The 15,959-nt window shown below is 51.1% G+C and overlaps 2 protein-coding genes across 5 annotated transcripts in view; both read right to left on the bottom strand.

The window, feature by feature from the left end:
- The window catches only part of ARHGAP40 (Rho GTPase activating protein 40), a 37,695-nt gene extending 34,159 nt beyond the window's left edge, over positions 1-3,536 (bottom strand). For both annotated transcript variants that reach the window (XM_014735156.3, XM_070247482.1), the window contains exon 1: positions 3,268-3,536. In XM_014735156.3, the coding sequence (XP_014590642.2) occupies positions 3,268-3,413 (146 nt within the window). In that variant the 5' untranslated portion in view covers positions 3,414-3,536. The remainder of the gene's footprint in view (positions 1-3,267) is intronic.
- Positions 3,537-8,854: 5,318 nt separating this feature from the next.
- On the bottom strand, positions 8,855-15,455 carry ADIG (adipogenin). Of its 3 annotated transcripts, none has more exons than XR_002802897.2 (4): positions 15,239-15,453; positions 11,418-11,550; positions 9,118-9,208; positions 8,855-9,033 (listed from the first exon to the last, which is right to left on the bottom strand). XR_002802897.2 is itself a non-coding variant. In XM_014735152.3 (4 exons), exons 1-4 carry the CDS (start codon positions 15,363-15,365, stop codon positions 8,863-8,865), a joined length of 504 nt encoding a protein of 167 aa, XP_014590638.1. In that variant the 5' UTR covers positions 15,366-15,455; the 3' UTR covers positions 8,855-8,862. The 3 variants fall into 3 exon arrangements, 2 of the variants coding, with proteins under 2 accessions (XP_014590638.1, XP_005604686.1); XM_014735152.3 differs by having other exon boundaries at positions 11,436-11,550; positions 15,239-15,455; XM_005604629.4 differs by having other exon boundaries at positions 8,855-9,208.
- Positions 15,456-15,959: the final 504 nt, after the last annotated feature.

Here is a 15,959-nt window from a genome sequence, read left to right as displayed (position 1 = left end):
TTTGACTCCTTGACTCACCGAGCCGGAGCCCGTATCAGTGTGAACCATCCACAGGAGCATTGGCCTGGGGAGGACAGACCAGCCCTGCCCCAGGGAAGTGGTTTGCACATTTTTTTGATAGTGGAATCTCCTCTCAATGAACAAAAGAGAGAACAATGATATTATTGTAAACTCATTTTATAAGTTCAATTTAAAGTGTTTACAGATCATACAATCTATATCATTTTGATAGAGACAAAAAATATTTGGGATATACCACAGAAGTGTGTGAGGTGTTTTTTACTAGTTTTTTGATATTTAAAAAATAGAATAAAAATTAAATTCAAATAAAACTTTTACAGAATTCTGGAGTTTGAAAAACCACTGTTTTAGACGTAAGAGTGCTGGATTTGGGGGTTTTTTTGGTTGTGTGTGTGTGTGTGTGTAGAGGAAGATTGGCCTGAGCTAACATCTGTGCCAATCCTCCTCTATTTTATGTGGGATGCCGCTATAGCATGGCTTGATGAGCAGTGCTAGGTCCATGCCTGGGATCTGAACTGATGAACCCTGGGAAGCCGGGGTTAACCACTACACCCTCCCCCCCCCACCCCCCCACCCCCCCCACCCCCCGCCAGGCCCCAGAAGTAAGAGTGTTGTTTTAAGTAACAAAAGGAATGCAACAAAATTCATTTGTTTATTCAACCATTAAGTATTGAGCACATCCAATGAGTCAGGCACTCTTATAGTGAATTCAATACTAATAGCCTCAGGGATCACAAGGAACCAAGAGATTAAGGGAAGGCCTCGGGTGGTCGGAGAACAGCTGCGACAGATAGGTAGGTGGGTAGATAGAGAGATGGATGAATGGATAATTAGAGACAGAGAGAGATGGAGAAAAAGGGAGAGAGAGAGATGATAGATGATAGATAGATAGATAGGTAGATAGATAGATAGATAGATAGATAGATGATAGTGTGATACGTTGAATAATAGCCCCCCAAAGATGTCCACTTCCTAATCTCCAGAACCTGTGAATATGTCAGCTTACATGACAAAAGGGGCTCTGCAGACGTGATTAAGTTAAGGATCTTGAGATGCGAAGAGTCTCCTGGATTGTCAGGGTGAGCCCAACGTAACCACAAGCGTCCTTATAAGTGAAAGAGGGAGGCATGAGGATTGGAGTCAGAAAAGGAGGTATGACAGAAGTGGAGGTCAGAGTCAGAGAAATTGGAAGATGTTACACTGCTGGCTGTGAAGACGGAAGAGGGCCATGAGCCAGGGATGCAGGCGGCCTCTAGAAGCTGGAAGAGGAAAGGAGACAGGTCCTCCCCTACAGCCTCCAGGAGGAGCACAGCCCTGGTTTTTAGGATTTCTGACTTCCAGAACCATAAGACGATAAATTTGTGTTGTTTTAAGCCAGTAAGCTTGTGGTGATTTGTTACAGCAGCAATAGGAAACTAATACAGGCTAGAGAGGGAGAGAGAGAGATAACAGATGGATGGATGGATGGATGGATGGAAGGATGGATAGCTGGATTGACAGATATGCAAACAGGCACGTCTTTGGCTTATTAAGATGGATTTGCAATAAAATCACGTCCTGAGTAATTTTCTCCCCGGATAGGACAGAGGCCCCCACGCACAGGAGCTCAGTGAACACGCTGAATGAATGAAATGATCTCCCTGAGCTCTCTGCCTCTTCTCTGAGCCTGGAAGGTGTTCCCGCATCTAGGAATTCTGTGGGCTCAGTTGTTCTAGGATCAGGTCCCCCCATTCCCTGGCTCCACTCTCCACAGTCAGGCCACAGTCAACCTTCAGGTCCTAGGGTGGAAATGAGCAAGGCAACGGGGTCCCCTGCTGCAGGCGTGTTCTGAGCTACAACCTTCTTGGAGCGTAACTGGGCAAGATCGTCAAGATTCTAATTATTCCTTTCAAACCTGCAATTATGCTTTCAGGAATGAGTATTACCCACACAAATCCCCAAAGATGTCCATTGCACTATTGCTTAAAAGGGTTAAAAAGAAGATGTGGTGTATATATATGCAATGGAATACTACTGAGCCATAAAAAAGACGAAATTGTGCCATTTGCAACTACATGGATAGACCTGGAGGCTATTATGCTAAGTGAAATAAGTCAGACAAAGACAAATACAGTATGACTTCACTCATCTGTGGAAGATAAACAAACACATAGATAAGGAGAACAGATTGATAGTTACCAGAGGGGGAGGGCGAAAGGGGTAAAGGGGCACATATGTATGGTGACAGATGGAAACTAGACTCTCGGTGGTGAACAGTATGCAGCCTAAACAGAAGCCGAAATGTAATAATATGCACCTGAAATTTATACAACATTATACACCAATGTGACCTCAATAAAATAACTTTAAAAAATTAGAACCAAGCTAAATGTCCATTAGCCAGAGACTGCTCAAAATTAACCAAAGAACATCCTATAAAGTTGGATTCTGGGACGCCATTAAAATGAATGAGTCAGATCGCTTTGTTACCGACATGTAAAGATGTCCATAATGCTAATTAAGGGATAAAAGGAAGCCTAGAAGCACACGGTAGTGGTATCCTATAAAAATGTTCTCCCAAGGTATATGCCAAAATTTTCACAGTAGTAGATTCTGGAAATAGGCATACAAACTTCTGAACTGTTTGAATTTTTATAATAATCATATCGTAATATGCTGTAATCATAGTTGGGGAAAAATGACTTTTTAAAAATTCTGGCCTGTCAGAGGCAGACTGAGTAGGGAGGAGGGGTGAGAGTTCTCAGCCGAGGTGAGCACACGTTCACATCGAGCCAGCTGAGACTCCAAAGCTTAAGGTCCTGAATCTGGAGCCCCAAATAACCCCTGGGGTCCCTAATAATCTCTACATCCAGAGGAAGGGGAAATGGCACATACTGGGGGTCACTTACGTCTCTAAGAATCGAAAAATGAGTGACCCTGCAGGGGGACAGCAGCAGGAGCCCAGGGCAGTGTGTGTCCCAGGAAGGGCCTAGGTTTGGGGTCCAGGCACCAGGGTTTGAAATACGCACCCCCCCCACTTGGCAGCCAGTAACCTTGGGCCATTTACTGACCTCACAGAGCTTCTGCTTCCTTATCTGAAGGATGCGAGGGGAGTTCCTGCCTCACAGGGATGTTGTGAGGACTGATGACATGCACCCCTGGCACATAGTAGGTCCTTGCCTTGGTCTCCTCACCCCTCAGGCCTGGCCCTGAGACACCAGAGGCCAAAGGACACCCTCCCTCCCTGCCCCACCGTGATGTCTGTACCTGCAGCCCAGGTCCACCCAGCGCCGGGCACAGTGCCCTGGCCGCCTGGCGATGCGGGCCCGTGGGATCCGAGGACACGGTGAGGCCAGGGAGAACGGGGCCAGCCGCTCCATCTGGGCGGTGGGGAGAAGGGCAGGCTCTGCCATGGGCTGGCACCTTCGTGGTTCCTGGGTCAGCTGCCTCGCTGCTGCGGCCGTGGGGCTGATTCAAGCGGCAATGAGCACAGGAGGAAGGCTACAGGGCCTCTGGGGCACACCCAAGTCCCAGACACTCCCACGCCGGGACAAATGTCCAACCCCCTCCTGCGTGGGGTTGGCTCAGCCAGGGCCACCTGCAGGCAGACACACAAACACACACACACACACACACACACACACACACACACACGAGCCCTGCCCACCTGCCTGCAGTGCCGTGAAATGGGAACGGCGCCTTTAAAAACGTCATGAGATACTACTCCTACTGTTGTTGTCACTACCTACAGCTATCTGATTTTAAATAAAACTGAATCAATAAAGTATAGGGCTAATGTGGGTAGAAAAAAGCAGCCATGACCCAGAGGTCTTCACCCTGGCCTGGCCACTCCCTCTGTGCCTTTGAGCAGGTCACTTGCCTTCTCTGAGCCTTGGGTTCCTCCTCTGTGAACCGAGGATGATGACATTTGCCAGGAAACAAGAAAGCAGGCAAACAGGAGTGTGTTGAGCGTGTTACAGGGCAGGGCTTGGGGTAGGGGAAAGGGGGATGCTAAGGGAGGATGCTAAGTAAACAGGAGTGGCCGAATGTTGGGGTCCAGAAGGGCCTCCCTGGGAATTGACATTTTGCCTGGAATGTGAGGAAGTCGGAGCTCAGCATATGCAAAGATGTAGAAGTGGGGCATTTAGGGACAAGTAAGGGACATTCCTGCCAGCTTCCCTGGCTTGCTTCTCACTCCCCATATCCGTTACGCACCAGGAGTCCCTCCTCTTGCTCTCTGGCCAGGACAGAAGGCCATGGTCATCCCCAGCTTGGCCTGGCCCACCCTGCCTGCCTCTAGAACTCTGGGTGTCAGTGACACTCCCGGGCAGCGGATTTGCCTTCACACTAAGAAGAGCAGCCCCAGGAGGAGAGGCCCAAGTCCATGGGTCACCATGGTCTGCCCTGGCCTTGGGGAAGCAAGAAATGAAGCCTAATACCTGGAAGTATTGCCCCACTGGAGCCACAGTGCCCAGGACGATGCACGGCCCAGCATCAACAGATAGGGAGGAGATCACAGGACAAAGGGTCCTCAGGAGCCCCAAGTCCCTGGCCGTCACTGGCTCCCATGTGCAGACTAGGCTGTGCAGAGAACCAAGGGCCCACTTTTCCCAAGCCATGTCTGGAACCATGCCACCAGAAGGCTGAGAGCCGGGGTCCCATCAGTGCACAGATCCTCCCTCCCAATACGTAAGCTGAACCAGCAGCGAAAGTGGGTGAAAAAGCACATTGACAGTCATAAGGAGCTTTGTGTGGGCAACACGGTAGGTGCTTAATAAAGGATGGATGGATGGATGGATGGATGGATGGATGGATAGATGGATGGATGGATACGTGGAATAGTGAATGGCTGTGTACCTGAATGTGCGAGAGCATGAGTGAGTGAATGAATGAATGAATCAGTGAGCCATGAGTGAATGGGTGGATAAGTCAATGAGTGAATGAATAAATGCCATGCTCCGGTGAGTAAACAAGCTAGCACCTGAGTAAATAAACTTCTAGTCCAGAACAGAAAACCTAATTTGTTGTCACCTCCCCTAGGTGCAGGGAAGCCCTGGGAAGAAAGCAAGGAGGGAGAGAGTAGCCTGAATCTTGAGCAGGCGGCACTTTCAAGCTTCCTTAAGGAAGCACCACTTCTCGGCTTCCTGGAGAGCCGTGTGTACTCAGAATGAAGTGAAGGGTGCCCGAGCTCAGGGCAACATTCCTCGGCCCCGCTGGGCCCTGTCCCAGCCCTGCAGTATCGGCCAGGCCGGTTAGGTCACAGTGGAGTGACTCAGACCTGATGGCCCTGCCCCCTGGCAGCCAGTGATCCAGCCCACCCTCTCACAATCTCTGAGACGCATTTATGCCCCTCGGGTTCAGAAAGCTCCCCAGGGCTGTGTGCTGTGTGCTGTGTGCTCAGCATTTCCTCCCTGCCTGTCTAGCCCTCCAAGCAGCTCCCACTGCCCACTGTAGCACTGTCCAACCCAGCATGAGGTAGTGGAGCCTCAGAGGCATGGGGTGAGCCTCAGCTCTGCCACTTAAGCTGTGTGTCTGCAGGCGAGTGCCTTAACCTCTCTGAGTCAGAGCTTCCTCATCCTTTAAATGAAAATCTTGCCTGTCTCGAGGGGTGGTTGTGAGGATTCAGTGGGATATGGGATCGTATATGCTGAGCAACCAAACTGTGCCTGGCACATAATGGACACCAAGCACCTTATTCCAGGTGCTCGACTTTTTCTTTTGGCAGCAGTTTATGGAGATTTTATCGAGTGCCAGCCAAGCACAATGCTCAGAGCTTTACGTGCATTACCACATTCAGTCCTAACAAGGAAGGCGTTAGGGGTTGAACTACCCCAAATGTACACAGACGTCCTAACCCCCAGGGCCTCAGAATATGCCCCTATTTTGAAATACGATCTCAACAGAGGTAGTCAAGTTAACATGCAGTCATTAGGGTGGGCCCTAATCTAATGACTGGTGTCCTTATAAAAGGGGAAATTTGGACCCAGAGGCAGACACGCACAGAGGGAAGACGAGGTGAAGACACAGGCAGAAGCCGCGTGAAGATGGAGGCAGAGACTGGAGTGAAGCGGCCACAGCCAGGGACCGTCTGGAGCTGCCAGAAGCTGGAAGAGGCAAGGCAGGCTTCGTCGCCTGCAGGTTCAGAGGGAGCTCGGCTCTGCCGGCACCTTGATTTTGGACTTCGGGGCTCCAGAACTGGGAGACAATGAATTTCTGTTGTTCTAACCCACCCAGTTTGTGAAACTCTGTTGGGGCAGCCACAGGAAACTAAGGCAGAGGGATGGGCCCCATTTTGCAGATGATGACACTGAGGCTCACAGGGATGGTGGTGAGAGGGTGAGGGGCTTGCCCTTGGGATTCCAGGGTTCAGGGGTGGAAAATACAGCCCTTCCTGGAAGATGTGTCATGACAAGGGGTCCAAGACTGTCAGATGGCCCCTGCAACTCCCCCATCGTACCCCAGTGACTGTCCTCCCAGCCTCCCTGAGCTCCTGAGGCTGGGGAGCCACGTGCACTTATTGTTCTGAGTTTACTCGTGTTTCCTACAGGCACCAACAGCGTAACCTTAAGCTGCATCGCTCTAGTCCAGGAAGAGCCAGGGGTATTACTGTGGATATTGAGAAACACTTGTCAGTTAAGGGGCCAGCCCAGTGGCGCAGCAGTTAAGTTTGAATATTCCGCTTCCGCGGCCCAGGGTTCACTGGTTGGGATCCCGGGTGCGGACATGGCACCACTTGCCAAGCCATGCTGTGGTAGGTGTCCCACATATAAAGTAGAGGAAGATGGGCACGGATGTTAGCTCAGGGCCAGTCTTCCTCAGCAAAAAGAGGAGGATTGGCAGTAGTTAGCTCAGCGCTAATCTTCCTCAAAAAAAAAAAAAAAAAAAAGAGCGAGAGAAATACGTCAGAAAATTGAGCCACTTCCAGGCTGTGTGACTTTGGGCAAGTTACTTAACCTCTCTGACCCTCAGTTTCCTCATCTGAAAATGGAACTATGACCTACCTCACAGGATTGTTGCAGGGCTCAAGGAAGATAATGTGTGGGAAGCGCTTGGTGCTGGGGCAGGCACACAGAAACAGGCACTCAGCCATGGCTGCTATAACGGGGATGATATCTCTCAGGGAGCCTACCACTGGAGGATCACAGGGTGTGTTTACCAGACACACACACACGTCTCCTGCTTAGCAGGACAAGATGCCAAAAAGGCGGCCCCAGTCCACATCCTCAGAGGCCCACCCAGAGCAGGAAGGCGTCTCCCCACACTTCCCCACCAGCTACCGTCCAGAGCCACTTACCGGCCAAGGGCCCCAAGGAGCTGCCCCCTTGCCTTCTGCCACCAGTTCTCCCAGGAGCATGGCCAGACATCCTCCCTGCAGAGCCTGGGGTGCAGAGCCTCGCCGTGCCCACTCTCCCCTGGGTCTGAGCTCCCCCGGGAGGTCCTCTGGCTTCCCCAGAGTGGCTGCAGGTGGTTGGGGGGGGGGTTCCGGGGTGCGCTTCACTTTTCTAGGTCAGCACAGAGGGGGACAGTCCTCCAGAGCCCGACAGCACAGGGGGCAGTGGCCGACTAGCTGTGCACAGGACTCCATGGGGCAGGCAGGTGGAGAAAATGCCAGACAAAGGCCAGGAGGAGCTCCAGTAGCAAGCGGGGCTGGTTACCAAAGCATCTACTCTATGCCGGGAAGGCTCCCGGGAAAACACAGCCCCGACAAAAGCTCATCAGCCAGAGCAAAGCACGCGTGGAGAAAGGAGTGCGTGGGTGTGCGTGTGTTTTAGGGGGTGTACAGTGGGGGCAACTTGGCAATACCTCCAATATACAAAAGCGCAGACCTTACAGTCAACATTTTCTCCTTTCAGAACTTATCCTCCAGATGGAAGGACACTTGTGTACAAAGATCTAAGTTCAAGGGTATTCACCGCAGCCTTGTTGGTAAGAACACAAACCTCATGCAGCAAATTCAGTGGGGCTCGGATCCCAAAGGGTGGTTCTCTAGACCACACAAAGAACTCTGACTTTAGCATTGGGACAATAGGGAGCCATAGAGGGCTTTAAGCAGGGGGAGAAATATGTTCTAATTTGTGCTTTGGATGGATGGTCCTAACAGGGCAGAAAAAGCAGAGCTGGGGAGACCAAAGGCCAGGAGATAATAATTCAGGCTCCATTCTCTCACCTGTGGACATTTTAAAAGCCTCGTAGGGGCTGGTGGGATGTGGGGTGAGAAAGAGAAGACAAAGACGATACCCAGGCAATACCCGGGACCCGTCCCCTTCTCCAGCCCATCAACCCTGCTGCCTCTGAGTAACCAGTGGGGGCAAGGACAAGGGACTTCTTCAAAGGTCAGACTTTGCGCTCCCCTTATGTTCCCCAACACTCCAACCTGGAGAACTGGCCCAGTGCATCAGGCTGGGCTCTGGAGTCCCAGGGCCTAGGTTCAAATCCTAACACCACCAACGTGACCCTGAGCAAGTTACTTGACTGCTCTGCGTCGCATTTTCCCCATCTATAAAACAGGGATAACCAAAGCCCCTACCTCCTGGAATTCTTGTGAGGGTTAAAAATGACGACGTGTGTAAAGCATGTAGAAAAGTGCCTGGGACACAGTAAGTGCTCATTAAACGGGAGCTATTCTTATCATAACCAGGCATGTGGTAGACACTGTAGATACCTGTATAATGAATATTTGTTATCAAAATCAACCTGAAGCCTCATCAAGGAGTTTGAAACTAGAGAAGGGAAGTTCACAGCAAGATCCCCCAGCCCTTTGAAGACATGGGAAAGAGTCAGGGGTTCCCACAGAGCATCGGGGACACAGCCGGGCCCCACAGCTTCTTGAACAAATGGACTTGCTCAGGCCCAGCAGGTTTGTCAGGGGTCTCCTGAGCACAGGCATCCCCTCATTTCTTTAATACGGACCCACAGCCTCCATTCCAGCCCTGCCCCAGGACCTCCTCTGAATTCAGTTGGCCAGCTTCTCCCCGTGCACCTGCTTACACCATCTTCACAGACTCGGGCTCCTCCATGGGGCCAGGAGGCCATCTGCAATGGAGACTAGATGAGTCCTCTGGAGGCTTTCGTGCATCCATCAGTGGAGGAGAGAAGTTGGGGGTCCCAGGTAAGCACCTCATTGGCCAAAGTCCTCTTCCCTTCCAGGCAAGTCTTCCCCATCCATTTTGGCCATTGCCGCCGCCCAGCTGACTCCGGGAAAACCAAGCTGGAAGCAAATGGAAGGTTGGGTCTAGGGGTGACGATGGAATGAAAGGGGACAGATACGTGATGGGCTGGGAAGGGCTCTACATAAATAGGACAGGCGCCTTGAGCAGAGTCCGAACATCTCCTTCTCTTATCTGACTAATTGTAAACAAACATGACAGGTTACATAATTTGTGGGGCCCGTTAAACATGAACATGTAGGGCCCCTTGTTCAAATATTAAGACTTACAAGACAGCAGCAGCAGAGCACTAAACCAAGCATAGGGCTTTTATGAACACGGGACCTTGTGGGACTGCAGATTACAACCCGTGAAGCCAGCCCTGAACCTAAAACCCTGAGCATATGCAGTTTGCGTTTTTCTGGGGAAGGGCCCCTCGTCACAGTCATGACCGGGAAAGTTTATTTATTTATTTTTGGAAGATTAGCTCTGAGCTAACTGCTGCCAATCCTCCTCTTTTTGCTGAGGAAGACTGGCCCTGAGCTAACATCCGTGCCCATCTTCCTCTACTTTATATGTGGGACACCTACCACAGCATGGCTTTTGCCAAGCGGTGCCATGTCTGCACCCAGGATCCGAACCAGCAAACCCCGGGCTGCCAAGAAGCAGAATGTGCGAACTTAGGCGCTGTGCCACCGGGTTGGCCCCCGACTGGGAAAGTTTAAGAATCGGTGTAATTGAAGTGAAGCGAGGGGCCCTGCTTCTCACTCCCACCTCCTTTCTCCACTCAGACACGCAGGAGCTCCAAGCTGTGACTCAAACGGGGCAGAGTGGTGGGTTAGTGACACATTGCATGAGCAGACTTTGGAGTAGGGCAGGCCATGGTGGCTGTGGGGACAGAGACCAGTGGATGTATGAGAGATGGAGTCCAGGACTTGCTGATGGACTGGATGTGGACTGGGAGGAAAGAAAGGAATGAAGGCTGACTCCCGGATTTGTGGCTTGAGCAACTAGACCAACAAATGGTAGTGCTGTTCATGGAGATGGAGAAAAGCTGGCAGAAGATCAGGTGTTGTGTTTTGCTTTGTTAGGTAGAAAAAGGAATCAAGAATCCCATTCTAGCCATAAAAAGGTGTCAAGGGGCCAGTCCCATGGCCGAGTGGTTATGTTCCCACGCTCTGCTTCGGCAGCCCAGGGTTTCACTGGTTCGGATCCTGGGCACAGACATGGCACCACTCATCAGGCCATGCTGAGGCGGCGTCCCACATGCCACAGCTAGAGGGACCCACAACTAAAACATACAACTATGTATTGGGGGGACTTGGGGAGAAAAGCAGGAAAAAAAGGTGTCAAGCAGACAGATCACAGAGCTCAGAAGGAGGATTAGAGCAAGATACACACATTTTGGGGTCAACGGCATAGAACTGGCATTTAATTCGATTGCAATGGATGAGGTCTCCAGGCTCTTTAATGGATTCTAGAGCTCTGTTCTTTGGGCAAATTATTTCACTGTACTGCCACTCAGAGTTTTCATTTGCAAAAAGGAGAATAATATCCTCTTCGAAGGACTTCATAAATAAGCTCATGAAAGAGAAATGTTTAGCACAGGCCCTGGTACCTATGAAGCACCCAGTGAATATCAGCCATTACTATTATTATTACTATTATTATGTCATTCCTACAAATATCTGTTGAGCCCCCCTTGTGTGTCAGGCATTGCTGTGGGTGCTCTGGATACATCAATTATCGAGCATGTCAGAAGGCGGTAAGTCCATCTACCGTAACGGAAAACGTAGAGCAGAATAAGAAGGGTCCAAGAGCAGGGGGGAGATTGCAATATTAACGAGGGTGATCAAGGTGCACTACTGAAAAAGTGCCATCTGAGCAAAACCTCAGAGGCGAGGAAGTGCACCAAGTGACGTCTAGGGAAGAAGGGTTCCAGGCAGAGGGAACAGCCAGCCCAAAGACCCCAAGGAGTGTGGTAGGAAGTGAAGTCCTAGAGATAATGGGTAGGGGACCTTTGTTAAAAAAAAAAAAAAAACCCTTCATGGGAGAGGTGGCTGTTCTCTTATATGGCAAAAACAGGTCTCCAACACAATGAGACAGAAGGTTCTCCAACATGGCAGAGATAGCCAGCTCTCCAGCATGGCTGAGGGAGCAGACCTCCAGTATGGTGGAGGCGGCCAGCTCTCCAACATGGCAGCCACCCTAGGCTTTGGGCAGGCCCTGAGGCTCCCCCTTCCAGCCTCCTACCCCCTAGAAGGGCCTCACCTGGCAGAACAGACTCACCAGCAGGGCCTCTCCTCCTCTTGGCTATGGAGTGTCTCCTCCCAGCAAAATTCAGCTGGGGCTTTGCTCCAGGGCTCCCAATCAAAGCATAAATCTGAGTCATTTTCCTCTGTATCTGTGAAGGTATGAGACAAGGGCCTCTTGGGTGGTCACATCCTGTCTCGTCCCCCTGACCCAAAAGGAGCAGCCTTGTCTGAGGCCAGGGAACCAAGGCAGAATCCTAACATATGGACAGCCCTGAGACCTCAGGAAGACTTCAGGGCCTGGAATAGTGAACAGGGACCAAGAAAGAAGGTTGTTCTGTGACTTGGAAAGTAGCCATATCCATCTGCTAAACAGGGAAGGACCCTGGAGGTGAGCGAATGACCTACCTGCATTGGGTGTGGTCCAGGAGCTGGCACGGAGGAGACACAAACTCAACCATCTATTCGTCTATCAGTTCATTCATTACCAAATATCTGCGTATATACGTACAATGCTTTCCACTGAGGCCCTGTTTTGTGGTACACACACACACACACAATAAAACACCTTGGAGACCATGTGTGTGCCCAAGACGTCTGGCTGACTGAAGTGCAGCACACTCACACTGCATGGAGACCCAGCCCATCCATCCAATGGCGTGTCATGAAGCTGTCAAAATGACTATATTAGATCTGCATCTTTCCGCTTGCAGGATGTCTATGATATATCACAAGTAAGTTGCAGAGAAATGCACAAATGTTTTTTTAAAAAAAACAAAGAACAGACTCCCCCTTTTTGGGAAAATCCACCTTATTAAATGGGTACGTGAGCTTGCTAACATGGCTTCTCTGGGAAAGGCAAGGTGACAAAGGACGGGGGGAGGGGAAATTATTATTTTTCTTACTATACGCAAGTTGCTTCACTGGTTGCAGAGAAGTAAAGGAGGCTGAACAGAGCCCTCAGATGCAGACTGAGAGCAGGAGATAGAAGAGGCTGAGCCTGCTCAACGATGAGGGTTAACTGAGGTAAGACACGCAGAACAGGCATTCCACAACACTGGCAGTTACGATGAGCCAAACACCAGGGCGATGGCTTGAGGTGACTGTTCTTCACTAGAGGTCGATTGCTTTTTGAACACATACTATGTGCTAAGTGTTTTACAGGCACTATTCTCACTTAATCCTGTTAACTTCCTGACGGCATCGCTAGGCGATCACTAGTATTGTTCGTATTTTACAGATGGGGAAGGCTCAGCAAGGTGAAACGCCTGGGCTCACAGCCAGGAAGGGGTGGTGCTGGACTCAATCAGCCTTCTGGCTCCGCGTGCAGTTTCCATCGGGTGCACTTGTTTGAAGTCAGGGAATTCAAAGGGAGCTTCGAATTTAACATCTCGCTCCAAGGACCACCACAAGGGGGGTCAGGACGCTCAACAGGCACAGCCTGTTGTGTCCACTCCTGTGTTTCAGCCCTAAACCCTCTCTTTGGAGGTTTCTTCCTTCTGCAAATTCCTTTCCAATCGCAAAAGGAAACCATCCTTGGCAGAGCATCTTCCCTTTGAAGCACATATGTGGCTTCATCCTCTCTCCACGTGTCTTAGCATTATCCCCACTGGCCAGCTTCCCCGGGGCTCAGCTGCCCAGGATCATTTTTTGCCTCAGTGCCAGTCGCACTAGGCAGCTCCCTTCTCCTCCCCTTTTGCTCCCCCCTTGACTTGGGGAAGCATGAATTCTTGGGTCACGTGGCACTCGCTGCTCAATTCTCTGTCTTCTGGGCCCTCAAACTGCCCTGCTGAGCCAGGCCAGGAGGGAGGGGGAAAGGGGGCGTCAGAGCCACGCAACTGCTTTTCAGAGTGGATTCCAGGCCAAACCGATTCCAATAAAGAGATCCACAGCAGAACAGAACTCCATTTAATGGGGTGCCCCAAGCCCCGGGTCCCCAAGCCCTGGTGGGCCCAGAGCCTGGGTTTGGGCCAACTCCCGGCACAGGGACAGAACAGACGCTACAACACTGAGAGTTCCAAGAAAACAGGAAGCCTGAGCGAGGACCACTCGCCTCACTTTAAGGACGGTTTCTCTTCATTGCAAAATTAGCAAAAGGACTTATTTCAAAATGCCATGTGAGATGAGGAGAAAGTCTGAGAAGGGGTCTGGCAGGGCACACTGTGGATGGCTTTAGAGCAGAGCCTCCAAGGAGAATGAATTGCTGGAGGAGATTAAAGCCTTACACCTGAGGTAAGGTGTCCCCCACTTCAGGAGAAGGCATCCAAAGCCACTCCTACACTTCCTCCTACCTTGATGAAACCGACACTCACTGGATTATTTCTCAGCCTACAAGCACCCACTACGAGTGTACGCATACTGTGTGCCCTGCCTTGACGTGCATCTCTCCACAGCCCCAAAGGGTCAGCACCATTATTGTCTCCACTTTGTAGATGAGAAAACAAAGGCTGAGAGAGGACTCCCCCAAAGGCACACAGCTGGCAGGTGGCAGATCCAGGATCTGGTTGACATCAGACGATCGGCACGCAGTACTTCACAGGTGCGTGATCTTAAGCAGGTTGCTTCTCTTCTCCAAACCTCACTTCCCCCCAACTATACAATGAGGATTACTTCACAGGGTTATTCTGAGGACTAAGTGATATAATGCACATCAAGTGTTTACCACAAGGTGTAGTACACAGTGTTCAAAAAGCTATCGTTATGAACGATGAAGGGGCGAGGCTGCCATGTAGGCCCACGTCTCCCAGACTCTGGAGACATGGCTTTTATAGCCACGATACACACAAGCGCTCTGACTTCCACCAGCCACTGGCCCGACACCCGAGTTGTGCCCCTCAGGAAGGGCTGTGACCCACCATGGGAATATGAGAAGAACATACTTTAAACCAACATTTCCTGGAAGCTCTAGCCAGGAACTCCCAGTAACTGCACAACTACCAGCCCCCACACTTGAGACCATGGGGCAGACTAGGGGGTGAACTGCTCACCCTATCTGAAAGCCATCTGACCAGAGCTGTTAGCACACTCAGTGCCCTCCTTGCCCAGCTGGCCAAAGGTCATGAGGCTGAGGAGAGGAGGCGGCAGGTCAAGCAGTCCCCAGAAAGAGGCCCCTCAGTGAAGGGAGTGTCCAGGGAGACAGGACACCTGAAGAGCGGAGTGTCATTCCTGCCACATGGTCAGGATGCATCCCAGGCCCACTGGCCGCCTGGGTCCCTCATGGCCAGCTCTGCCCCACCTCCTACTCCTCTCAGTGGCATCTTGAGCTCAGGACAAATGTCAGTTGACTTCCATGATCCTGTGTTCCAGAGAAACCCAGATCCTCCCTGATTTGTGGCCTGGGCAGAAAACAGTATGAGTGGTCCCTGGGCTCCTGATAAATGCCTAAAGCTGCCGTACCCCATTGTGCAAGTTCTTTACTGCACAAAAGCACCAGGCCAAGGGCGTGAGGGGCTGAAATCCAGCCTACGCTCTGCTCACCGAGCCTTGCGCCCCAGCTGCATTCACAGGAAGGGGCACCTTTTACTAATTCATCTGTCCGGAGGGGCTACCTCTTTCTGACTTGTACGAGAGAACTTACATGCTAGCAGTGGCCCTGAGGGGACACAGATGTGCACCCACACATCCTGCTTCTCAGGCAAACTCAGGGATCTGCTTTTGGACTCTAGGTGAAGAAACTAACTACCAAATCAATCCTTTTCTCTTATAAGTGGCTGCCTGTCAACTCTGAGCCAGCAGTGAAAACGTCTGAAGGAAATCCCTCTCCGCAGTTGTTTCAGGATGCCCTGCTCTATTTGACCCCCTGCCCTGCTCCAGGATCAGGGCCCTGCCTGGGTGGCTCACCTTGGCTAAGAAGGAAGCGTAGCCAGACGATCGACAAGAACAAGAGCAAGCCCACGGGCAGGCAGAGCCAGAACACCAGGAAAGAAAATGTGAGGTCGTTCACCAGCGGCACCAGAGGGTACTTCATGTTGCATGTGCGGCTAAGCGGGGCCAGCCTGGGCTGGGCTAGCAGGGCTGCCCTGGGACCTGACGGGCCAGACCACACTCTGCTCTCAGCCCAATTGTGACTGAGCCTGTGACATAACAAGGCGGCCACAGGGTCCTTCAAGCGAAAGGAGAGCTGTTTTAACAAACAGGCAAGAGCCAGGGCAGTGAGACAGGCTGGCTTCCAGGCAGATAGGCAGGCAGGCCTGGGTTTGAATCCCTGCTAAGATGTTATGGGTTTACACGACAACTCCTTGATGCTCTTGTAGGATGGAAATAATTCTTACCTCATCATTCTGCTAAAAGTTAGAAAAATAAATGACGAGATACAAATTGCCCACAGGTGGGTCTTCATATACTTGAGGTCACAGATTCCTCCAGGAACCAGTCAGGTCCCAGGTCCCACAATTCAGGCTACACAGGCTCACGTTTACACTTTGTGGGAGTGCTGGGGGCTGAACAACCTGGATGGAGCTGGGTACATCTAAAGCAGGCAGGCAGCAGTAGCTCCAGCCAATAACTGCTACACGAGAAATGCAGGTCCAGTATGGCCAGATCTCCTGACTTTTCCAAGAGA

Source organism: Equus caballus, chromosome 22 (genome assembly GCF_041296265.1).
Source record: "Equus caballus isolate H_3958 breed thoroughbred chromosome 22, TB-T2T, whole genome shotgun sequence".
In the NCBI taxonomy this organism is placed as follows: domain Eukaryota; kingdom Metazoa; phylum Chordata; class Mammalia; order Perissodactyla; family Equidae; genus Equus; species Equus caballus.
The sequence above is the reverse complement of the archived record's forward strand: the minus strand, read 5'-3'. Positions and strand labels throughout refer to the sequence as shown.